Below are 24,692 nucleotides of genomic sequence, written 5' to 3'. Positions count from 1 at the left end.
TAGAGCACTGGCAAGGCTGCTCAGCTTAAAGCCTTCCTATTGAACAAGAACTCCTTCACTTAAAAATTGAGAACCATCACAGAGAAGAAACACTTTGAAACTGTAGAAACTAAACTAACATTTTATCGTTTCTGAAGAGAGTAACATTGTCACATATACAAGAGTTGCAGCAGATTAAGAGCTTGTTACTGGGTACCAACCTGCTCAGGTTCTGTGCAGATGTTTTTCTCCAGGTTCTCATTTAATGAGTGATCTGATAAACTGATGAAGTACTCTTTCACTTCTTTTTTCTCTGGGAACAGAACATTTCCAGGGCTAGAAATTCCACCATCTTCCTGCCCATTGTTGCTGGAAAGCACGCTTGCTCTATCAGATTCTAAAGCAACAAGGGTATGCTCTTCCACAAGTGGTTTCTGACAGTCTTCGCTTTGGCTACCTGTTATACTTTTGCCTTCTGGGGTCTCCGAGGAAGGACAGAAGCCACGGCTTTCTGGTGGGTTATCAGACAGTGCTACCCCCAGCGGGCAGCAGTGACTATCTGAAATGATGACATGGTCTTCCTTGTCCGTCATGGTGATGAGGAGCTGACTGCAGTGGTTGCACCTCTCCGGGATAGGCTTCATCTCCTGCGCGGGAAGACACTGCACCAGGGCCAGGCTGTGGTGCGCTCCGCAAGCGATCTGGAGCACCACACGGCCTGCCAGGTGCTCCACCTTCTGCGGCTTCATCACCGGGAACGTCGTTGTTATGAGACCCAGCTGGCAGCCGCTCCCCCAAGCCCATATCTCCCTGCTCAGCGACAGGGCCAGCGTGTGCTCCTCTCCACATGCCAGCTGCAAAATCCTTACTGACAACAGAGGGCTGGTTTCGGAATCAGAAATACTGATGGGCTGTGGCTCCGGCACACACGGCTGATCAGCGACTGCACACTGGCCAGCAGAGTTGCTCCCCCACATGTACACCACTCCGCTTTCTGTCACGGCTCCGTTATGGAAGCTGCCAGCTGCCACTGTAATAACACGATGCCCAAGCAAAGTATTTTCTAAGACAGGACTCCCAGCACATGACTCCTCCAGTCCTGATCTCCAGGGCAGCTTTCCAAAGCTGTACACCTCTCCACCTGAAACAAACACACAAACCGACCAGCATGAGTCTAATGAACTCAAACCAACACAACGAGAGAGGAGGCCCTTATATCAGGCTCGCAGATGACCTATAACTTTCTTTTTCTGAAGCTAGGTTTCATTTAAAAGTTTAAATTATCTTTCCTTCAAAAACACCAGGAAAGAGTCAAAGTAGCAACTTGCAGTGTATTCTTTACAACTATTTGCCCACTGACCAGTAACAAGTAAGGACCAAGCTACGCAAACACACTTTTTTGGATTCCCAGTGCCAAACTGCTCAACAACCAAGCCTCGCTCCAGTGCATCTGCTAGTTACATGTTTTTCCAGAAGCACAGAGAAACCAAAGCTCTTACACACCAAAAGAACCTCTTGCTGTACTGTACATCACAAGAAACATCATTTTAAGTTAATATGGCTCAGATTACCTTACCAAGAAATTCAGGAAAAAAAAAAATTGCAAAGACGACAATATGCATATATAATTTCTACTCAAACATAGCTTTAAGTAACTTAAAATTAAGAAGGAAATACTGGCAGTCAAAAAAAAAATCTAAACATTTAATAATTGTGTATGACACAGAACAAAAAAAAATAATCCAGAAGAAGAAAACTTGACAATAAGTAAAATTTGCTATTGCTTCAGCTCTTTGATTTTCCAATGCTTCTTACCTTCTGTTAGCAGCAAGCCATGCTGTATTCCAAGGGCAGCCTGTAACACAGTCTTTCCACAGAGGCCTGGGAGCCTTTCTGGGGTCACGGAGCAGGAACCAGCCTTCCAAACATAGACCAGGCCTCTCTCTTTGGCTCCTTCTGCCTCTCCTGAGCTACAGAAAGAGCAGAGGAAATACAGAATCAGCTTGCCGTTGTCCATGGTTCAGTAATGCACAGTTTGCTTTCTACACAGATAGGAAAGGTTTAGTAGTTCAGGCATTACTTTTAATTTCAGGAAGTCAACATATTTCATTTACAGCGTGATAATCTTAATTTCAATGTTATTTAAATGAAAACCAAGTATTTTCTATTTGAAATCACTACCTTTGTTTTTCATTTGTACTTTACTGCCTGAAAGGCAGCTGATCTTGTCACTTGTACACTTAAAGACACATTTACTCACAACCGATATAGGCTTTATATATTTGCTGCTCACAGCAAGGAAGTCAAATTAACACACATTTCTGCCCCTGGATGCGGAGGGAACATCCACCATGCAGGAAAAAGTAGGTTTAGCTCCTTATTTGCCAACAGTCAAGTCATTTACTCCCCACACAAATCAGCTCCTGCAGCTTTGCATGTACTTGTGAAGTTAAATATATAAGGCAGCAAGAAAAGCTTTGACATAATGGCAATCTTTGTCTAGAAAAATGCGACAGTCAAGAAGTCTTCTAAAATTCAGATAAGCAATTTAATCCAAGCAACATAAATAACACTAAAACTCAGAGTCCACCCCGCGCTTTAAGGGATAGGACTTGTGTTTAGAATAAACGTAAATTTAAAAGGAACTAATTGAGCAATATATAGGCCAAGAAAAGTTACAGAAATCCACCATTACTGTTAGGACATTCACCGAAAATCAAAAGACAGGTTTTACCCAGACGGGCAAAGCACAGCGAAGAACAGAACACGATAAAATAGAGAGTTTGTCAACATATTGTGCATTAAATTCAGTTCAAAGCTTGATATTTGGGCTTTTCTCCATTTAATAAGTCTTCAGAGAGCAGCGTAAGACAAATTTGGACATTCACATACCAGCATTTATTACAAGACAGTGACTTTCCACCCTGAAAACATCTGAACTGTCAGGTATCTCGGTGTAAGAAACAAGGAGCAAAAGAAGAGTCTACTGCGGGGCTATTGATCCTGAATCCCAACTGTCAGGGCAGGTAACAGACAGGATTTGCTGTTTGCCAGAGCACATTCCTTTCAAGTTACCAGCCTACAGATATCCCTCCCCAAGTCACAACAGTTAACTTAAGAAAGAAGCTGCTGTTGTAGTACGTTAAGTGTTCCAGACATAGCTGAAACTAAGGTAAGTTACTCCTCCTTTTCCCTTTAGTTTAAGCTACATGATGTGCCTGACAACACAGAATAATTGTATAGGGTGACCATGGGTTGGCACATTGCAGGGAGCCCCCGGCTGCACCGAGCTGCTCGTTCTCACCTGCTGTCCTGTGAGTCCATCTGTCAGTGGCAGCACTCCATCACCACCCGATCATTCCTCTTTAAAGGAACAACAGAACTGCCACAAACTGCAAAACAGAAAAAAAAACCAAACCTGTTTAATTGCAAATAATATCAAATCTAAAACATACCAAAAAACCCAACCCACGCCACCAACAAAATCAAAAAGAAAAGCTTTAGATGCTGTGTTTAATAAAGAGGCGCTTCCCTAGCACGAGGAGGGTGCAAGTATTTGGTTCACTCCCACAGAGCTGGCAGACAAACGCTGAACAGCCAGACTCGTCTTACCTACTCATCTCACAATGGGTCCAGTGTAAGGACAGACTGAATGAAACCTCCTTCAAAGGCACAAAGTAACCTCAATCTCTAACTCTCAGTGTGCCACTCAGGAAACACCAAACCAATCAATTTTCAGTCTAACATTATACAGAATTCTATGCTCAAGCTAAATTTATAAGGAAATCAGATTTGTATGAGCAGAAAATGGTAAAGAGCTGAATTCACCAGCATGTTCCCAACCCGAAGCACATATTAACATGGAAAGGCACAGTTTTATTCAAGCCCGTGCAGAAATGCACAGAGGCAACTAAGAATTCACTAAGACCATGGAAACCAAGGAGAAAAAAGTAGCTGCTCTGTCGATGCTTTCATCCTTTCAGATTTTGAATTTTGCAAATTCGATCTCACGTCTTTCCATCTTTATGAAGATACCTTAGTATTACTTGTAATAAAACAAAGCTACAGTTAATCTTTGTTTCTCGCAATCTGTTTGGCTTTTTAATATTGCAAGATCTACTTTAATATTGCTAGATCTACTGCCTTACAGGGTGAAGAATAAAATGATAGCTACATTAAAGCACGTGTATAATGTTATTTATTCAAATAAAATATGTTTAATACATAAATTCTTTAGACGTTTTGCATTATTATAGTTGCTGCCTGATATCCACTGAAACAAAACCAGAAAATCATTTATTTAATATAACGGTCTTTTAAGACTACATCTCCAAGAAAAGATCCAGAGGAAATAGACTGAAGCTCTTACATAAAGAAAACAGAAATAAAATATGGCCAGGCTTGTTTACAGCAGACAATATATGCAAACCTGTAACTCACATGCAGAAGTTTTGATTCACACTTGGAAACAGTAATCAAGTTAATAAATAACTGAAATAACTAACAGAAATTCCCACACTTTCATTTGACTGCTGTGAATAACGAAGTATCAGGCAGACCTTTATAGACAGAAACAGCAACGCATCATACCTAACATTTCCAGTTTCCCAAATACAGGACACTAAAAATAGTGATTTACACTTCAGAGTTGGCAAAGAACAGATCACAAGAAGATGAAGAGCCATGAAAATACGAAATAAAATTAATATGATAGAATAGTAGTGTGGTAAGTCATAAACACCTTGCTGAAAGAGAGCATACTTTCTAGGAACAGATACACACTGTGGCACACTCATCAGCAGAGATAATGCTTGCGAGACACTTCTGTCTCTTCTTCAACTAAAAAGAAAAAAGGGGAAACAAACAAACCAATCAACCCACCCCCAACTGTAAAAGTTAACTTTAAAAATATTAACAGAGGAAGACTCAAAAATCCAATGAAACTGTCACACAACAGTTCAGCAACAGAGGTGTGGGTGAAACATCACAGGAAAATGGAAGCACGTTTTTGGAACTTATAGGTTTGTGATGTGTTCTTGCTCCAAGAAAGGACATCTGTGGGTTTGTCTCTTTGGTTTTTGGGGGTTTGTTCGTTCGGGGGTTTTTTGTTTGGTTTGTTTTTTTTCGGTGTGTTTTTGTCACAATTAATTCTCTCAAAAACGCTGGCACCTCTCCTCTGTGAAGAAGCTGCAGCTTCACATACAAACATCCAATGAATTAATAAGATGAAGAGATGGGAGCTCTGATAGCATCAACAAAACATCAACAATTCTATCATTTACGTTTTATATTCCTAGTTAAGACCAAGGAACTGAGGCTTAAAATTCTTGGCTTCTATAATTTAGGTTTGGGGTTTTAAAAAATTATTTTTATTTATTTTAGGGGCTCAAAGAATTTATTTCATTTTCATGAGCTTCAACTGCACAAAAATTGACTGTGATTCTCATGGAAACTTCTGATGATAACGAAACAAAGCGAAAGCCAGCCATCTGATCAGCTGTTTTGCAAGATCTCCCTTCAAGGCCCAATTGAAGAATGATTTATGTAATTACTAAGTAAGAAGCCTGCAATACGGATGGACTAGAAACGAAGAGAGTGACATGACAACAGTGATTTTGTTTTCTTCACAAAAGCTTACACTTACGGTTGCATTACTAGGCATTTATGCATCTTGGGGAATATGACACCCAAAGTGGTTTATTTTCACAAGCGAGACCTCTTTAAGATGCTTTAAAAACCTTCTCAAGTTCAGTGCAAGTTTTCATCCACTCCTAAGACAGCACAACATTATTCAAATTTCACAGCTAATACAAAATACAAGTCATTTGGTCACAGCTACAAACCAAGTAAAGTAATTATGAATAGAAAGTTTCTTCCTCCCTATAGGAATACGCGATCTTCCTTGCTGATTTTCACATTTATATCATACATACATACAGCACTACATACACATAATTTCTTTTCCACTAAGATGACCTGCACTGGTATTAGGAGCGAACGGCCAGGCACAACCCATCATTCCCATGGTACGGAAGGTCAGTACGACACTGACACCTGCTCTGCCCAGACGTTTACTTGCTGTGTTTTCAGCAAGAGGGCAAAATAAAAGCAAGAGGTGCCAACCAGTGCCAAAACGATGAAATGGATTTTTGCTACAGACAGATGGTCACTAACGTGACACTGATGCCATACTGCGAATTCAAACTCCGCAGAAATCAAACGCCACCACAATAGCTGCTGTGGAGTAGACATTATTGCCATGACCACGGGCCTGCGTCCTTCACTGGACATTGACTGCTCTTTAATAAGCATCATAATTTTACATTCAGTGCTCAACAGGAACAACCAGTATGGCCCTGACTTCCAGAAATACCAGGGCTCCCCTGAGCCTTATGTGCTTATTTACCTGCTGCTGTTAATAAATACTACAAACGCTTCGACATGTTCACAAACACACTGTTAATAAGCTTGTTGCACCCTATTTAGCGATAAATGACACTACCAAGACTGCAAGTTTGATATACAAGATTATCCACCGAGGTTCTGAAGGAAGTTACCTCCAGTTCCAAACAGCATTGTCAACGTTAGTCTTGTCTACATGTATCTCATTTATTATTGCCAACTGTGGTTCATATATAATGCATTACCAGCTCAAGAAGTCCTTATGTTTTGGTCAGCACTGACTAGGACCAACCACTGTTTTTAAACACTGTTCAGAGTAATCCAAAACAACTTGCTAGTAAAAGACAGCAGCGATCCCTTTGGATGAGGACGCAAAGCTTCTAATGCCAGATCCAGCAAATGAGTGACAGTAGCAAACAAGATGTAACAGCACAGGAGTCAGGAACACAAAACCAAACCACAAAAACAACAAAGAAAGGGCCTAGTATCAGCCAAAACAGCACAGCTGAAACCCAGCTGCTATAGTACATAATCAATAATTTAAAACTGACCAAACTCAAAGGGGCTTAAAAATGTCTGAATAGCCCTTCCTCCTCTTTTTATTTTGGAATTACACCTTCTAAATGCAGCAGACGCTCAGGTGCCCCCCGCTCCGCAGCAGCAAACCCGCAGGTGCCCAGCTCAGGTACCTCCCGGGCCCGCCCCCGGCGCCTCACCCCGCCGCGGTGTGTCCAAGGGGAGCTCGGTGAGCAGGGGCCTGCTCCCGAGTGCCCCCGCAGCCCCTCAGCTCACCCTCCGAGGCGGGGAAGGGGACCCGCTGCTCCTCACAACCCCACCCGGGCCCTCCCCACCTGTTTCCCCGCAGCCGGGCCCGCACCTGCCGTGCCGGAGCGGCTCCCGGGGCCGCGGCTCAGGGGGGACGGCGGAAGGGACCCGGCGGCGGGAACAGCCTGAGGGGGCTGAGGCGGCACCGACGGACCGGCACCCCACGTGACCGCGCTCCGCCCCTCCCGCGCCGGGCGCAGACCAGCTGATTCACGCGGGGGCGCCGGGCGGGGCCTCGGGAGCAGGGGGCGGGGCCTCGGGAGCAGGGGGCGGGGCCCAGAGGCGTGTAAAGAGGCTGCCGCCCCGGGGCGGTGCCTCGAAATCGGTAGCGACGGGTCCTTCCGCTGGACAAAAGAGTCCGAGCGGCGCTCTGAGGCACCCGGGCGCAGGAAAAGCACCTGCAGGTGCGTCGTAAAATATGAAAGGCACAAATAAATTCCAGAGCTGCACCCTGCACGGGGCACCTGGTCGGTAATGAGCGATCAACAACACCAGGCTGGCCTGTGCTGCTCCAGAAAGCCGCTGGTTTCTATACGTGCACGCATCCTACAAAATGCATGTAAAATACCCAGGCATATTTATGCATGCGCTATATGTATACGTTCTGTAAAGTGCACTTTTTACATTGTGTCAGCAGCGAGCAGACTTGTCCTGACCTCACCTGGTCTTTCTCTTTCAAGACTTTGGTTCTGCAGACGGGAACAGGCTCTGCTGTACAAACTCCTACACCTTCAAAGGACAAGAATTAAACATTTCTATTGCAGCATTTCCTCTGCCTAATGAAATGAACAGCGTCACTTTGTATTCAGGGCTACCAGCTATTACCATGCTTGCTTCATTTACCAGCTCTAACTAGCGAAATATTGCTATTTTCTCTTTGCAACAGAGAAGTTCCCCTCTGGTCCTTGACTCAGAACCTACCTAAGATCATAACCTCAGCATTAACTACAATGTGTAATTTTATTCCGTCCACTTCTGCATTTATCTCTCCGCTCCTTTAAAATGCAAGCATTAAACATGTTTTTAAAGTCCATGTGGTCGTAACAATAACAAATATTTTCCACAAAAAGGCACTTTGCGCAGATGTGCAAACAACGCTTGTGTCGCTGGTTTATTACCCAGCGTGTTGCATCCAGACCACCCTTCTCATGCCAGGACAGCACATCCCAATCACCGCTGTGTTGTGTTGGCTCAAACGATACATGCAAAATAAACAGGAGACTAAAGCCCGTGATGTTTAGCAAGTTGTGGCCAACTGGGGGCTGCAGGAGAAAATAGCGTGAAAGAGATGGAGCCGTTTGGGTACATCAGCTCCTTCTGGCCGTGCCAAGGCTGGGAACTTGGGTTGCAACAAGACGCAGAAATTGTTCATGCCTTCCCAGCGCGTTTCTGCTTAAAAAATCCTTTTGCTAAGGGAAGATTGTTATTCTTAGACACCAAACCCAGTGAAGCATACAGAACAGCAACTGCTGCGGACACGGAGAGAGGTCGAGGTCTGTTCCTGCACGAAACGTAGCGCTTCATTACCTGACACATTACACCGAGACTTGCTTAACCGAAAGGAGTTTTTAAGAACGGAAGGTTTGGATTTATTGCTCAATTCTCCCTCTTGAGTTACGAAAAAGCCTCGGCTGTTTTCAGAGGGCGTGTGCCGAAAGAGCTGGGATCGGTGGAGCTGCTCCAGGGTGAGTTCGGATTGCAGCGTGTCGGCTTTTCAGAGCAAAACTGCAGAAATCACAAGCCTGCTTGGGGCAGAGACCTCGCGCCAGTTATTACAGGCGGGGGCATGAACAGGAGCAAAGGAGGAAAAAAAAGGAGGAAATATTTTAATTGCATCAGGACAACAACATGGGAGACGCGTGTGTCACTGCTGTCACGCCAGGATGCTGCAGCACACGTGTGCTTTGCCAGCAGGAAACTCTTCAGGTATCGTTTGCAGATTGTTTGGAAACAAAACAAAACACAAACCAACAACAAACAAACAAACAAACAAAGCAGCTTTTATCCAGGACCAAAACTCATGTGGTCTCCCACAGCCGGCCCAAGCTCTGCATTGTGTGCTCCAGCTAATTCAGCAGAAACAAGGTTGCGCATCTGTGCCTTATCTGAATGAAATTTGTAGCCCTAAACTAATCTGGCTGCAATCTGTGGGGAAAGGTGAGTCTGGAGCAGCCCTGAGGCTGTTCTGCTGTGTCAGACACACAACAAATTCACTGTGTTATGAGATACGTACAAAGAGACGAATTGTGATCCTTCCGCACAGTGATGGGTTTTCCTTGGTGACATCCCGCTTCCCAACCAGGCAGCCTTGCTCTGTCCTTCCTGCATATGACACAGAACACGTATGGGCACTGTAAAGTGCTTACTAATGTTTATTTGTTCCATAAATGACGACCGCTTTGGATAGGAGCCACCTTTGATAAAGATGGAACCACCTCCCTCTCAGTCTCCAAAGCCTTTTTTTGGTTAGTCCCTCTTCCCGTTCTCAGAGCCTGAATAAAGACATTCAGCTTTTGGAACTGTGACATGGATTTGTATCCTCTTATCATTAGAATACATTATTCATCTCTCTAATTAAAAACCCTCAAACCTCACTTTCTCCTCTGGGAACCACCTTCATATTTACAGTCACTTAAATCACTTTGGTTTCTACTGCAGCTCTTTGGGACTGGTTGACGGGACCTGAGCGGAGCTGCAGACGTACCCGTCCTTTACAGATTGATGTTGTAATAGTCTCCTACTCCCCTTTGTACGCCTCTTCACATTTAATTAGCTTTCAGGACTGTTGCTGCATGCTGACTTGTGGTTTCATGCCTGGGTCCCTTTCCCGAGCAGCTTCAGTCAATTGGTATCACAGCTGTCAACAATAACTTGGAATCTTCTCCAGCAGCCCATTCATCTGGCTTTGTCAGGTCTCTCTGAAGTTCCTCGCTGTCACTTCTTATCATGGCGAATCTAAACACTTCTGCCATCTTCAAATGTTGCCACCTTGTTCACATCTTTTTTTTCCAGACAGTTGTTAAGCAACACCAATTCTAATGAAGTTTCCTGGGGCCCCAGATTTTAAACATCCTTTACGCTCAGATGTGTCCGAGATGCCGTGTTGTAATTTTGGCACAGATCTCAAGGGCTCCGCTACCAGTCGGAGTAAAGCCCGTGGAGTAACGTTACTCCCTGTCTGTCCTGTGAGTAACACCCGCCAGCTGCTCCGCTTTCCTGTCCCAAATCCCCCGTGTCAGCAGGAACCCCCACAGCAGGACGATTTGCTGCTCCCTCGGGAGGGCCGGCGAGCTTGATTCGTTTTGGTGGCAAATGTTGGGTTTTCCTCTGAACGATTCATATCAAATGCAATACAAGTATACAGAATATTGCAGGGACACTTTTCCTGCTACAAAAGTGACCTATGGGTGTCACTGTTTTTCCTCCTCTTCAGATCAAGCTTCTGATGAAAAATACCTTTTCTCTGGCAGAGTCTGATTGCTTTAGCTGTGCTTTGTCTGTCTCGAGCACTGAAATCGCATTATCTGCTGTTCTAAAAGCCAAGCCTGTGTTTTGGCAAGTTGTGCTTGCTCCTGATATAGTCCATTCCTGAGGAAAAGTTAAATTTCCAAAACATGGACTCAGGGACTGCACTATAACTGCCCTCACGGCCAAATATTCCACCCGAAAAGCTCAGCAGCTGCAGGGCAGTCATTCCCACCGAGTTCTCCTCAGCCAGCTCGGCTCGTTTTGAGGAACTTTGACTGGTTTCTTACTCGTTTTGTCTCCGCTTTCTTCCAGGAGTTCTCCTCAAGTTCAGAGTTAACGCGTCACACAAAATCATTTTGGTTTCCTGTTGGCTTTTTTGCGCGGCCTGGCTCACATCCACCAACAGCACATTCTTCACCGGGGTCTCAAAGCCCAGGACTTGCTGTGGTGGCCTTGCTGAGCTCAGATTAGGTGACTCTGTGAGTCCCAGTCTGGATCCCACTGGTCTGTCCGCTCAAACCGAAGCCATGGCGTGTGTGTAGAACCGTATCCGCAGCCCACTCAGTCTTTATTTATTGCTTTTATACTGAAAGGCGCAGGGATTAACCTCATGGAAGTCACAGCAATTGCCGCCACATAAAATCAGTTCAGAGAACTGGGAATCAACCCCTCTCTTTACAGAAAATAACGCAGAGCCCACAGCAACGTGCCAAACCAACAGACCTTCTTGACCTTGGTTCGGGACAGCTACTCCATTCACAAATGGTCAGACCGCATGTTGTAGGAAAACAGGAAATTAGGATTTTAGGCCTATATCAGTGTTATAAGCTGTGCTGCTAAAGCTGAAAGTCTCAGCTTGTCCCCTGTATAGTCCTTAACCAGAACCATGAGTGTGGTTACCTTATGCTTGCGTTGTACCCTTAGTTAAGACATTGATAAATACTATTCTTAGGGTTGCTGATTTCTATGCTAGACTGGTGAACTATGGATAACAAATGAGACAGGTGGAACTTCCAAAGAAGCTAGCCCTGCGACCTGATGACCTTTCGTTCGGTACTTGCCAAGAAAGAAGAAGTGGAACCCGCAGACCACTGGAATGAAAGGAGCCTGAGGATATCGACAGTGATAGATATCGACAGTGATAGACAGTGATAAATTTTGCTTAGTTGCATAATACCTGTTGGAACCCTATATAATGAGTAGTTATACTGCTGTATGATTGTCACTCTCTGAGGAGGTGACCCAACGCTGCTGTTCCTGTGAATCTTCTACAATAAATACTGCTCAGAGTAACCCACAAGAGTTCGAGTCTCTACCCAGCGCCTACCTACGACCTTTTTTCACCGCACAAACACGGCATATTAATCCAGCTGAGCTGCCCCAGGGGATACTCCAGACACAAATTCTTTGTCAATTGTTTGTAAACTGCATCGAGATTGCTTGTGTTTAAAGATCCAAGAGAAAACAATGTCCCATTTCCAACTACTATTACCACTCTGGTCCTGTCCTCCTGATCTGTTCCTTGGAGCTACAGGTTATTCTTCCCATTTAGAGAGCTGGTACTGACCAATTTCAAAGCACCCAGCGTCCCCTGGGAAAGGTCGTCTTCATCTGAACCATCAACCAAGCTACAGCAGAGGAATTAACACCTGCGAGCAGAAAACGTGCTGGAGTTTTGTACTGTTGGGTTCATGGCTTTTGGGGAATGATGTCGCTGCATCTCAGATGTGGGTTCCTAGAAACCTCATCTGATTATATTATTTAGGCTCCATTTTTGTCTATTAGGAAATTATGTGAATTCACACAGATGCTACTTGTCTATTGGGAAGAAAGGAGAAAAAAAAATGACCCCAAACTATGTCTTTTGGATGCTGCAGTTTCCATGAAGGCAGGTTGGAATGTCCTCGGTAATAGCATGGGACAGTGGGTATTAAAGCCTTTGGTATAAAGAAACCAGTTATAACAAAATAAAACATTATGGCAATTCATGCATAGTGTGCTTGAGCAGCAATGCTGTCAGTGGGAGGCATGTGGGGAGTGAAAAAGGCCTTGAATAGATGAAGAAACAGAAATAGAAGGAGACTCGTTTGCTCTTGGACTAACTAGAAAAGCTGCTTTAATCTCTCCATATCTTTTCTTTCTCTCTCTTTCTCCCTCACTATCTCTCCAGGACTTTAGCAGATTCAATTAAGGGATTTCAGGGAGACTAACATTTCAGGGTGATTACACTGCGTATCAGAAAGAATGTTTTCTTTATTTTGGTTCCATTAAAAAAAGACAAATCGCAGGAATCTCCCCAGGTAGATTTATGTAGAACAGGAGCTCCTGTGCAGCAGTTTGACGTGGAACTGGAACTAAATACCCTTATAACCAGCTATACCTCTCCTGCTCCTTTAGCAGTCACTATCTTGCTTTGCCTGCGTGTCTGGCACATGCTGAGTCTTTAGAAATATTAAAAAGTAAATGTTTGTGAATCACCTGATTAACAGAAGGATCCTGATGATGCTGTCAGAGCAGTAAGTGTCCATCCCATATCTCAGAAGCAAAGTTGAGGCCTCAAGGGGAATATGATGAACAGCACAGTCTACAAAGTCCTGTTCGCACAGATAGATGAAAATACCTGGAGAGGAGGGAGCTGCCCATACACCAGTTGTTCTAGCTACTTCTGGCCTTTATTTTTTTGTAGAGAAAAGTATATTTAGTCTGGGAACACAGAGAGTTAGAGACAGTCCCGATTACCCTTGATGAATCGATCCAGCATCACGCAGGTTTGAAGATCAGCTGAGTCTCACTACTGGAAAAAACCACTTTCCTTCCCAGCAGTTGTGGTAGCTCTGATAGTTCTGTGTGTACATTGGTAAAATTAAGCATTTTTTGCAGGGTTGGGTGTTTTATCTAAGCTGACTGGTTTGCTTTGGCACAAGTGCAGAGCGGGAGATGGCATAAAAATAAGAATACGTTAACTTGCTGTTGTCACCGAGTTTTTTGTGCTATGAAAACTTGCCTTCAGTTTGCCAGTGAACAGTTAATTGCTTCTGAAGGAAAAATCATATCTCATGTATCCTTCAAGCCAACACACTGTGTGGTAATTCCCTGTTTATCTTTCCTACTGTTATCACTGCCATTTTGCACCTTTTTCTCATGGAAAGCAACCCAGTATTCCAGAGGCTTCTGCCACAACTATTCTCTCTCCCTTTCTCTCCTGCCCATCCCAACAATCACGTTCTATATGTCGTGTATGTGAACGAGTTACTACCTTGGTTTCTCAGAGGAGCGCAGGCTGTGTGTTTGTTAAAATTATCCCCAGCCAGCCAATATTTGCAGGAACTTCTGGTGCTCATGAACAGCTGGTGAAGAGCCAGGTGGTGAGTAAAATATACCCTGAAACGGGAGAGAAAAGATGTGTTGTTACTTAATTTTGAAGTCCTAAGCACAGGTCCATGTGAGGAGCACAAATAATTCGGTCCAATCTGCCATGTTCATAGCAGGCTTTGTCCCCTATTTTATACTGGGCGACTCTCTTGCAGACGCAGGAGTAAATCGACATCAAACTTTCCTTTGATATTTGTCATCTCATCAAAAATGTAAAGCCAATTAAAGTGACATCGAATTGAAGAAGGCATAAAAGGTGTGCAGGTACTGCAAATTCTCTTCGTTCTTGTTAAAGCCCTGACTGCCTGCGGGAAATCGCACACCGTATTCCCACAAAGGAGCACTGACGCTGCTCCTGAACTGCCTTGAAAATGGCAACACCCTGAGGTTTTTCCAGAGATCCTTCTTCATTTTAACTCGGAACGTTCTGTCTCATGCTTTGGCATCGCAGAAAGTGCGAATTACATTTCCCAAATGTGGGTTTTCAAAGGAGAAAGTGCAGAAAACTGACATTTGGGAAGTGGTGGGAAAGGACGTCGTAGCCTCAAGTCTGTGTATTGCGGATTTTTTCCTTAGTCCCTTCGATCAGAACCGCTCCTGCCTGGCAGGGTTTTCCTCTCTGCTTTTGGTGAGAATGTGATAAAAACATGGACCAGTGGGTCTTAGACTTGAGTTCAGTCTATTTAAATAAATGCTGAATTTCTCTTTCATAGAGAGTGAAAAATGACAAAGAATTATTGACCCAAAAAACCCAAAGATCCCTACTTGCGCGATGAAGAGGGTTCAGAGCCAGGCAGGGTGTGGATGAAGAACATCCTTCCCCTTACGGCTCCGAAACCTCCGGACATGTTTCCTGGGGTTTTGCACTTGGAGGGTTAGAGCCCTATCATCATTTCTCCGGTATTATGACTAATACCGTGATTAATAGGATTTGCGCTATGGAAGGCAACCCCCCCCCCAAACTTATTTAAAAATCATGAGGAAGCTTTAAGAGCCATGAAATAATTAGTGCCTTTCACAGGAGGTTTTATGTTATTATACAGCCTGGAATGAGGCTCTGTGTTAGGCCAGGATTTCAAAGTTCCTTAGAGGTTTTCGATGCCAAACTGGAGATGTTTTTGTCGAGCGTGAGGTTCAGAACAGGCATTCCTACTGTTTTCTAACAGTCAGTTCCTTTCACGTACTAACACCGGAGCCCCCGGCGCTGGTTTAGTGACCCTCTGCATGTGTGTGCACAGTCTGTGTCACCCCACATGTCACCCCACGGAGGGCTGTTGGTCAAACACCGTATAGATATATAGAATCGCAGTTGTTTGTTTGGGAAAGTGCCTGCTTGGGCAGCCCGGCAGAGGCTGTTTTGCTCTGTCTGGTGCTGCAGACCCACAAGTAACAGCTGGGATTAGGGTGGATACACAACACGGAAAACAATCCCCAGAGTATAATTAATTTCCATTAAATAAATATCACTGGTCATCTGATTTGACAAGGGGTCTTATTAAAGGTCCAAGGGGAAAAAAGTAAACGAGAAGAAAAGATGGGGAGGGAAGGGGAAGGGGAAGGGGAAGGGGAAGGGGAAGGGGAAGGGGAAGGGGAAGGGGAAGGGGAAGGGGAAGGGGAAAGGGAAAGGGAAGGGGGAGAGGGAGAGGGAGAGGGAGAGGGAGAGGGAGAGGGAGAGGGAGAGGGAGAGGGAGAGGGAGAGGGAGAGGAGAGGATCACCTGCCCCATTTTGGAAATTCAAAAACAGATGCAAATTCATGGGTTGGAATCGCATCTTTTGTAAATAAATGACTCAGAAAAGGTAGCTATAAATCCATGTTCATATGGCATTCAGTGCTTGATGCCCTGGATGCTTTCACACCTCACCTCAGTGATATTTCAGCCTTTGCTGGAACCCTTCCGTAGCAAAGGACAAGCGCGCACCAATCACCATTTTCTGAAATTCCACCCCAAAGAGAGGGGCTGTGCTGAGCTGCCCCAATGTCTGGTTTCTTGCAATGTTCTCGCAAGTTTCTGTGGGACCAAGTTCCCCACGCTGTAGACCCCAGCTTTCATTTGAAGGAAATGCAAAGTGTCACAAACATGGGACAAATCGGATGTTGGAGAAGAGAAGGCGAATGAAAAAAAACCCTGACATTTTTCACGTTAAAATGTCACAATTTTTTAAGGAAATCCGATCATTTTGTGGGTCATCTGGATGGTAAGTTTCATATGCCTGGAGTTAGCAGTACTGATGTATAGTAGCACATCACGTGCTGGGAACTCTTCTTAAATACGGACCCACAATAAGGCTGAACTGGCCCAGGGTACGAAGTCGCCTCCCTGAGCAATGTCCCTGATGGAAGATATGTGATGACAACGGGGTTTATCCCCACTCGGTGCAAGGGGCTGACGTGTCCTGGTTCAGACTGGAGAAGCCGACAGGTACCTGGAGACACAGTCTATCTGAACTCTCCTTATTTTCGTGGAGATTGGTTTGGGGGGGGGGGCCTTAAACCTCAGTTTTAAAGGTCACTGTCCCTGATTTTGATGTGGGTAAGGTGAGACATCCGTGTGATTTATAAAGCTGGGTTCTTTTATTTCCACATGGGCTGGTAGAGAAGTCTGTGTCCTGGACTTCAAAGGGCCAGTTGTCTCTTATTTTGATGTGGGCAGGTTGAGAAGTGCGCTTTGAAAAGCCAGCTCAGTCACTCTCCCGCTCCCCCCCTCTCTCCCTTCCTCTCTTTCACTTTTTTGTTTAATGTTTTCTCTCGGGAAAATGTATTCAAGCGTCGGTGAGGGGGGAATGATGAGCACTGATTCTCAGCCTCTCAGCAGGATCGTTCTGTAAGCGAAATATAAAAGTGAAATATTAAAAAACCTCGGATGTGAAATGCACCCATCTGCAATCCAGCCATTCTCCCTCCCTGGTCTGTCTATCTGAGAGGGAAGAAAAAGAGCAGGGGGAGAAGACGGGCTTTGAGCAAGAGGTTTACAGGTTTAGTAGAGCATAGTAACATCTTTTCAAAGAAGTGGGTGTTGCTCTGTGACCCGGTCCAAGATGCCCCTCCTTTGATTCCGGTGCATGAACACTAACCAGCCCCCGTTTTCACATGGCAGCCGCGATGGGCTGAACAATAACCTGGTCTCGCAGTCCAAAGGGCGGGAATCCTCCAGACAATTAGCTGAGACACATTAATCAAGCCAGCGTGAAATGGGAATGTGTCGCCGTCCACAGCAAGTTTAGTTTGGAGAGGGAGGCGCAGAGCAGCCTGCTGGAGGAAGCACTTTCTTCTCCGGTTGTTGAACACTTGGCTGGGTAGTGTTCGAGTTGGGAAGGAAAGAAGTGCTTGTTCCTGAGACAAACCCATCACAAAGACATTTTTGTTATGCCGGTCATCTCCTCATACAAGGCCAAAACCCCTCCACAATAATGATTAGGTATTCCCATGTGTCCCGGTTTTGTTAAAAACAAGTTTCTCTTTTAGTGAATTTGCCTGTCAGCTAAAGCTTCATATCAGCTGCATTTTCCTGGAGAACCAGATACATGTTTTGGTAAACACAGCAACAGAATGTGAAGTTATTGATAAGCATGGATGGACATCTCGTGAGAGGGACACCGAGAAACAGGTGACCAAGAACTGATCAACTGAATATCCCATCCCATTCACGTGAATACTTCCTATAAAAGTGGGAGATCACGAGGATCTCGTCCCTTTTCCTTATGACCGACATTAGGAGAGGACCTTGCCAGTCGTTCCTGCAAACTGAGGCCTAGTAACAGGCTGAATCCAGCTCCGGTTGGCTGCAGAGTCCAGTCCAGGACTTCAGGTGCCAGCTCTGCAGTTGCTGGGACTTTCAAGATTGGTTTTGTATAGTTTGTATTATTTTCTCTATTCTTATTAGTAGCATTAGTAAAACATTTTTAATTTTTCCAACTCTCTTCTCTCTGTCCTTCTTTCCCTCCCAATCACCTGTCCTTGGTGGGAAGGAGGAAGCGGGGGAAGAGGACATTAACGATAGATCTGCCAGTGTTTTATTGTCACCCTGCAATCAAAACTCTCGACACCATGCTATATAGCGGGACAGGCTATAGCTCCAGTAAGGACAAGTCCGGTCACTGTCAGCAGTTTTCAAGACTGAGTTGCTCTGAGGCTCCATAGCAAGTTTCCCCAAGGGGGCCAGGGCTGACCCGTGCGGGGATCCCAGGGTGCTGCTGCCTTTGGCTGTGGCAGAACCTCACACCTCATTCTACAAACCAGTCTGGATAGAACAGGCTTAGTGACATGAGTCCAGATGGTTTGCCCTGGTCATGAACTAAATCAAGCCAGTTTTTGGTGGGGCTGCTGGTAAGAAAGCAAATGAGTCTCTTTGTTCCCAGCTGTTTGCCATTCACCTGCTGCTGGCATTTCTCTGGAGCACACCTGCAGAGTCTGCCGGAGAAAACCTCTCTTGAGGTTATTTCCAGCCCAGTCCTGCGAATCTGAGCACCGGGGATGATTCAGAGAAAGCAAACAAACTTTGGAGCAGCTTTCCCAAATCTGATGGCTTGAATGCTTTTAGCGAGTCCCATTGATGTTTGCAGGGAGCACAGGCAGCAAATAAACAAACATTTTCCTGCCTGAGGCAAGGAATAAACACTGGCAAAACAAAGCACTGAGGTGTGATCCTATTCTCCTTGATGCTGATGGCAAAACTTCCACTGGATTCGGCAGCGCAGGCTCAGCCCATACTGGGATGGTTACTGGAAGGGCTCCTGGGCCAGGTGGGTTGGTGGGAATCTTTGAAATGAAAGCTGGAAGAAGCTTTTACATGTTTTCCTATCACTCCTGTGGGCTCAAGCACACGCTGCTGCAGAGATGTGGGGTGGGCTAGGGGTCTGGGAGCAGTTTCCCAGGCCCCTCCACAGGCAATGGCATGGACGGGATGTGCATGAACATCTCTGCAATGACCGAAAGGAGGGGGCAGCACGGACTGGGGTGGACCTTGGGAACAATTTCTTCCCCAAAGGGCTGTGGGGCATTGGAACAGGATGCCCAGGGCAGTGCTGGAGTCACCATCCCTGGAGGGTTGGGCAGACGGAGATGAGGTTCCCAGGGACATGGGGTAATGCCAGGGGTGGACTCAATATCTTGAGGGTCCCTTCCAACCAAAACGATTCTGTGATTCTATGATTTGCCCACCCCGTGCCCCTCTGCCTTCCTGCACAAAGACGTTCAGCAAGGCACCTCGTGCCCATTGCCTGCATTTTGCCAAAGCCCCAGGCTGTGCCTGACCCCAGGGCCAGCCCCATCTCCCCTCTCTCGGGTGGCAAATTCCCCACAGCCCAGGGTTTTGCCCCAGCCCCAGCTGCTCAAGCGGCTCCTGACGGGTCGGGCAAGCTCCTGCCCCACATCCCAGCCCCTCTCCCGGCTCCCGGGCCCACAGCCACACGGCTCTGCCCCGTGTTTGTTCATTCCTTCTGTTCCCCTCATTTTGCCTCCCCTGAAAGCGGCAGTTGCAGCTCTGTTAACACTATTTTTGAAAGCTCTCACGCTGTGTGAGCTCAAATCCTGGCATTAATCTACTGCTGTGTTCATTTCAGCACACTGAAAAGCCGGGAGTTTAAATCCCCTCTAAACGCCGTCGGTGACACCAGAAGGCCAGTGTTTTGATCCAGCCCCATTAATGGTTACAAGTTTGAATCCAGACAGCAGGGGTCAAGGGCAGGAGAGGATTAGGAATCACAGCCCGGGACATTAAACAAGTGCTTCTGCCAAACTGGGAATACTGGAGGGAGTGCCCAACACACGGAGTGGGTTTTTGGTTCCTTTTTTTGACATTTGGATTCCAAAGAGAGGGAATAGGGCTCATTTGATTGCAACATGATGAGCTCACTATAAGCGAGCTTTATTCCCTGGTTTACCTAAGCCCAGGCTGAAGAAGGCCGTTTTCTACTGCAGGCAGCACCATCCCACCCATTTACAGCAGGATATTTTCAGATGCAGCAATGACTTGGAAACTAAGCCTAGTTTTCCACATACCTGCAGGCTTCGCTGTGCTGAGTGAGATTTAGAAGCATTGCAGAGTCAACTTCTGCTCCAGAAATTTCTGGTCTCCGTTGCGTTTCTAAAATGTCACCAGCAGATGGAACCAACAAGCAGCAGGCGCTGAGACACAAGCCCCAAGTGAGGATGAAATCTGCTTTTTTTTTAAAAAAATAATCTCACTTTTTATGCTGAGGCTTCATTTAACAAATGGGATGGTTGGAAAATGACTGGTAAAATCATGAAGTGTTTATAGTTGTCATGAACCCCGTGTGGCTTTGAGAGCAGCGCTGTACCTGATGCCCGGTATTGGACACATTGGGAATCTCCGGATCCATCTGCGCTCAGACGGCATCTTCCCACTGCCAGACAGACAGACAGACAGACAGAGCTCTGCCTCTGTCCTGCAGCCACAGACACTTCACTAATGAGAGAAATTTTCTCTGCGAGCCCGCAAGCCTGAGCGCCTTCACCCAGCAGCACTTGGCATCCTCCTTCTGTCTCTTCAGCAATTAGCAAAGTTTAACTTCTGTCCTCTGGCTGGCTTGCCTCATTAGCAGTTCATTAGCCACTTCCACCTGGGTTTTCACTAGGAAGGTATTTCCTCATTAGCGCACACGCTGCTCTGCATACGATAGAAAATAACAAACCCAAGCGCTGCCTCTCAGATCTGCTCTCTTGTTCAAAAAGCCAATCAGCCCAATGCAATCCCGTCATTTTATGTCTCCATCGTCATTGTAAGACAATTAAATCAATAGTTCGTCCATGTTTTGGAGTGATATCCAAATATCCTTTGTCTCTTCCCTTTAAGGAGCGGCTGTTTACAATTTTAGATTGGTCCTAATCTTACAGTAGGGAAAACATTTACTGCTCTGTCCTTCCCCTGCTCGACACAATGGGGTTTGTCTACATGGGGTCACTCAGGACATTAATCTGAACTGATTTAAAGTGGATTAGTTAACTGCATTAAACCCCTGAGCAGAGGCACACTGTTTTCTTCCCCATATCTTCCACTTACCATCCAACTTTTTGCCCTGCTATTATTATCTGAATGTGCATTTTTTAACTTTTATGGTAAACTCACTAAAGAATATTCATATTAAACTGTTTCAGTAAAGTGCAATATTTAAGCCATCTTGACGTTTTATTAAATACTAAAGGAAATGGATATATTGTCATGGAATGTTTCCATCTCACAAATCAAAATTTTCTGGCAGAAAGTTACAATATCTGAAAGTTTTTGGCCAGTTCTGCAAAGAGGTAAAAAAATTCTACCTCATATAAAAAACTCTTATGCCTTTCCAAACCATTTCGAAAATTGTATTTTTCTTCTGTTCCGCTTGGAAAGGATCAATTGCTGGGGATTCAGACCAGCTCTAGGGGCTGATCCTGGTTTTAACGAAGCCAAGGCGAAGATTTGTGCCATAACAGAAGTGACAATACTCACAGACGTATGAAAGGAAAGGGTTACACAACGGGAACGGCCTTATTGACATCAGTGCTGGTGCTCAAGTCCTATAGGAGTAATGTATATTTATAAATACTGAGATGACAGATCCTATAGGGCCCTTTGAAATTCCGAGCACGCTTTTTTTTTTTTTGTAAGGGCTCAAAGAATAGGTTTTGGCTTGATTTTCATTTAATCCTGTGATTGGATATTACACTTTTGAGAGCCAGTTGCTTCCAGGAGGCCTCAGAGACTCCGAGTCGCGTGTGATGGGCGAGCCGCCTATAACAGCAGTGTCAGAACCGCCTCTGGGTTTATTTGTTTCTTTATGCAATCTTTTAAGTTGAAATGAGCTCTTTTGGCAAGCTGGGAAGAGCAGGGTGGCTCTGCAGGAACAGGCACATCTAACGGCAGCCAGGCAGCCGCTGGTGAGAGATGGCAGCAGAGGTAGGCACAGTGGGTTTATTATTCTCAGAGGAGTAGCGATTACTCGCAGATAAGCTGTGATTCAAGGACATTACGAGCAGCTTTTTGCCCTTTATTTGGTGTTTTTTCAATTCAGAAAGCGGTGCTTTCCCAGGCCCTCTTGCCCAGCCCGCAGACTGACTTTCTGCTGCCCCAGTTTTCATTCCTGGAAACAGGCTGGAGGAACGTTGCTCAACCGCGCTAAGGAATCTGTGTTGGGACAGCATTTTCAGGAGACAATGGGACCATCTTGTGGTGAGTTAGGAGGCGAAAATTCACATTCTTCAGTGGCCAACAGCTGTGCGACCAGGGCCCTGGTTACAAACCTCGAAGCGTGCTAAGAGAGGGGAGTATTTTTCAAGTAAACGTGTGTGCTCACACACACGCGTCTTCCTCATGCCCGGCCTGAATCTCCCTCCTTTAGTTTAAACCATCACCCCTTGTCCTATTGCAACAGGCTCTGCTCAAAAGTCTGTCCCCATCTTTCCTATGGGCCCCTTTTAAGCATGGAAAAGTGCAATAAGCTCTCCCCAGAGCTTCTCCCCTCCAGGCTGAATCTGTTTCTCAGCACATCTCTTGCTGTTCGATTTTTTCTCAGCATGTCGAATGTGCAAGGGGGGGAGCGCAGGGGACCCCGGTGTCGCGGGGGTTGAAGCGCAACAGGCCGTGCTCAGATGGGCTTCCTGATGCTGAAACACAAGCAGGACAAACAAACAAAGCAGAAGCTGTAAAACGAAATGACTGTTGTTATTTGTTTCCTCGTCGGTTTGTTTTCTCCCTGCCGCTTCCTCGCCCCCAGCTGCATGCTCACAGGGCACTGGTGTTTGCTGGGCATGGAGCATGTGTGTATGGCAGCTATTTTAAGCACTCGTCCCGAGGAACAGATTCATCTCTGTGAATCCCTGACACATTTTACAACCAGCTGCACCGCTGGCACAACAGTAGGAACAGCCAAAAAGGTATTCTCTTAGTTTTTTCAGTTTTGACCTCTGGTCTGCCCAGTGGGCCGGTCAGGTTACTTTGCGCACTTGCATTGTCACTGGAAAGCAGTGACACCAACCTCTGATATTCCAATTAAAACACGTAAAATATAGTCTTCCTAGGAGCACCTTCCCTTTTACTTACAACCTCCTTTTTAGAAAATAACAACTTACTTTCAAAATTCCTCTGGAAACAAGAGTCTGAGCTGCCATCCTGGGTGCGTACCCTCCAATGTCATCAAACTCACATGTAAAAGGTGAATGTCCTGGAAAGCTGCGTAGCCAGGGTGGGTTCACCCGGCTCCTCCTGCTCATTTTTGATGAACAGCTGCTCCTCGCACCAGTTCTACCCCAGTTCTACCTGCTTTATTTTCTCCTTCCCTCGCTCCCTTCAATTAAGCACAGGGATCTGTCTCTCCTGCCCTGGGCTGACAAAAATATGGGCCTCTCAAGCTCTTTGCCAGGAAAAGCTCCGTCCGCTCGGGCAGGAGCTCAGAGCACCCTCACATTCCCTGTTGCCTCCTGGGCATCCACTACATCAGTTATTTTGGTGGTTTTTTATTATTTTTTGTGAAGATGGGGCAATTAAGAAGAAGCCTTCTTGGACTCGTGTTGTCAAGCCACTTGAAAACTTAATTTGTGGCTCCCGCGACACGTCCCAAGCGAAGGCACGGGCGAGCGACCCGCCGCCCTTCAGAAGGTGCGAGAGACATCTGCATTCCTTTTCTGTTCACCCAGCCACAGAGCACAAATCTGCTTTGACACTTTCAGAAAAATGAAAAGACGGAATCTCGCAGGAGCCTGCCTGTGCCGGGGGGGGAGGAGGGGAGCGGGCACAGCAGGAGGGAAGTTGACTTTTCTTTATACATATAGGGTTTTTTCCATGCAGAGTTTAAATTATGCCTGATAAAAGGAGTTTCGTGGATGTTTCAGTTCTTTCAAACCCTCCTGGCTTCCTCCCAATTAAATGAGGTTTGTCAAAGCCACAGGGCTCTGCTGCTGCCGGAGAGGCGGACAAGCACTTCCCGCAGTGACATCTCCAATCCCCAAGGGAGAAGATGAAAGTGTCGGTGCCAAGAGAAGAGAGAGAGAGTGTGGAAAAAAACAGGTACAGAGACAGGCAGTGCAAGAGCAAGGGAGAGAGCCAGGGAGACAGAGGGAATGAGAAAACAGACTGGCGGTGGGTGTCGGTCCCTCCGACACGCTGCGCGGAGGGGACGGATTCCTTGCACCCGCTTCATGCACCATCCCATCGCAATCAGCCCCAAAATTGCAGGCAGAAGCACCTCGTGGATGGCGTTATCATAGCAACTGACGTGTCGGGAACAGAATCAAACACGTACCAAAAAACCCATGAAACAAGTACAGTACGATCCTGCAAGGCCATATTCACGAGTGACTCATCAAGCCTGTAAAAATTAGGCAACTCTGAATAATTTCCCATGTAGCCAACTCTGTTGCCATAATCGTGTAAAGTATTTGTTCTCTCGTGTTGTTTTGGCACAGCACTATTTTGGAATTTAAACGTATAACTGATGTGGAGAGGCAGCAAGGGGCTCTTTGGTGCTGCAGAGGGCAACAGGGGGATAAGGGCTGATGGTTTTAAACTAAAGGAGAGAGACTGAGGCTGGATGTGAGGAAGGAACTGTTGGCCCTGAGGGTGGTGAGAACCTGGCCCAGGTACCCAGAGAGGTGGTGGATGAACCATCCCTGGAGACATCCCAGGCCAGGCTGGACGGGGCTCTGAGCAAC

The 24,692-nt window shown here is 45.8% G+C and overlaps 1 protein-coding gene and 1 long non-coding RNA gene across 7 annotated transcripts in view; both read right to left on the bottom strand.

The window, feature by feature from the left end:
• Positions 1 to 7,443, bottom strand: part of ALS2 (alsin Rho guanine nucleotide exchange factor ALS2) — a 33,046-nt gene extending 25,603 nt beyond the window's left edge. For 2 of the 6 annotated variants that reach the window (XM_065069495.1, XM_065069497.1), the window contains exons 1-4: positions 7,259 to 7,443; positions 3,284 to 3,371; positions 1,795 to 1,949; positions 201 to 1,120 (exon numbers count right to left, since the gene is read on the bottom strand). In XM_065069495.1, the coding sequence (XP_064925567.1) occupies positions 201 to 1,120; positions 1,795 to 1,949; positions 3,284 to 3,303 (1,095 nt within the window). In that variant the 5' untranslated portion in view covers positions 3,304 to 3,371; positions 7,259 to 7,443. Of the gene's footprint in view, positions 1 to 200; positions 1,121 to 1,794; positions 1,950 to 3,283; positions 3,372 to 7,232 lie in introns of all 6 variants that reach the window. The other 4 variants (XM_065069501.1, XM_065069496.1, XM_065069498.1 and 1 more) reach the window with 4 other exon arrangements.
• Positions 7,444 to 7,544: 101 nt separating this feature from the next.
• The window catches only part of LOC110365259 (uncharacterized), a 32,369-nt gene continuing 15,221 nt past the window's right edge, over positions 7,545 to 24,692 (bottom strand). The window contains exons 5-8 of the long non-coding RNA XR_010473825.1: positions 20,046 to 22,649; positions 17,165 to 17,378; positions 15,910 to 16,867; positions 7,545 to 14,055 (exon numbers count right to left, since the gene is read on the bottom strand). This is a non-coding gene — a long non-coding RNA (uncharacterized LOC110365259). The remainder of the gene's footprint in view (positions 14,056 to 15,909; positions 16,868 to 17,164; positions 17,379 to 20,045; positions 22,650 to 24,692) is intronic.

The sequence above is a fragment of the Columba livia genome, chromosome 7 (assembly GCF_036013475.1).
Source record: "Columba livia isolate bColLiv1 breed racing homer chromosome 7, bColLiv1.pat.W.v2, whole genome shotgun sequence".
NCBI classification, from domain to species: Eukaryota; Metazoa; Chordata; class Aves; order Columbiformes; family Columbidae; genus Columba; species Columba livia.
Note: the sequence above shows the minus strand (reverse complement) of the source record. Positions and strands in the feature narration are given on the sequence as shown.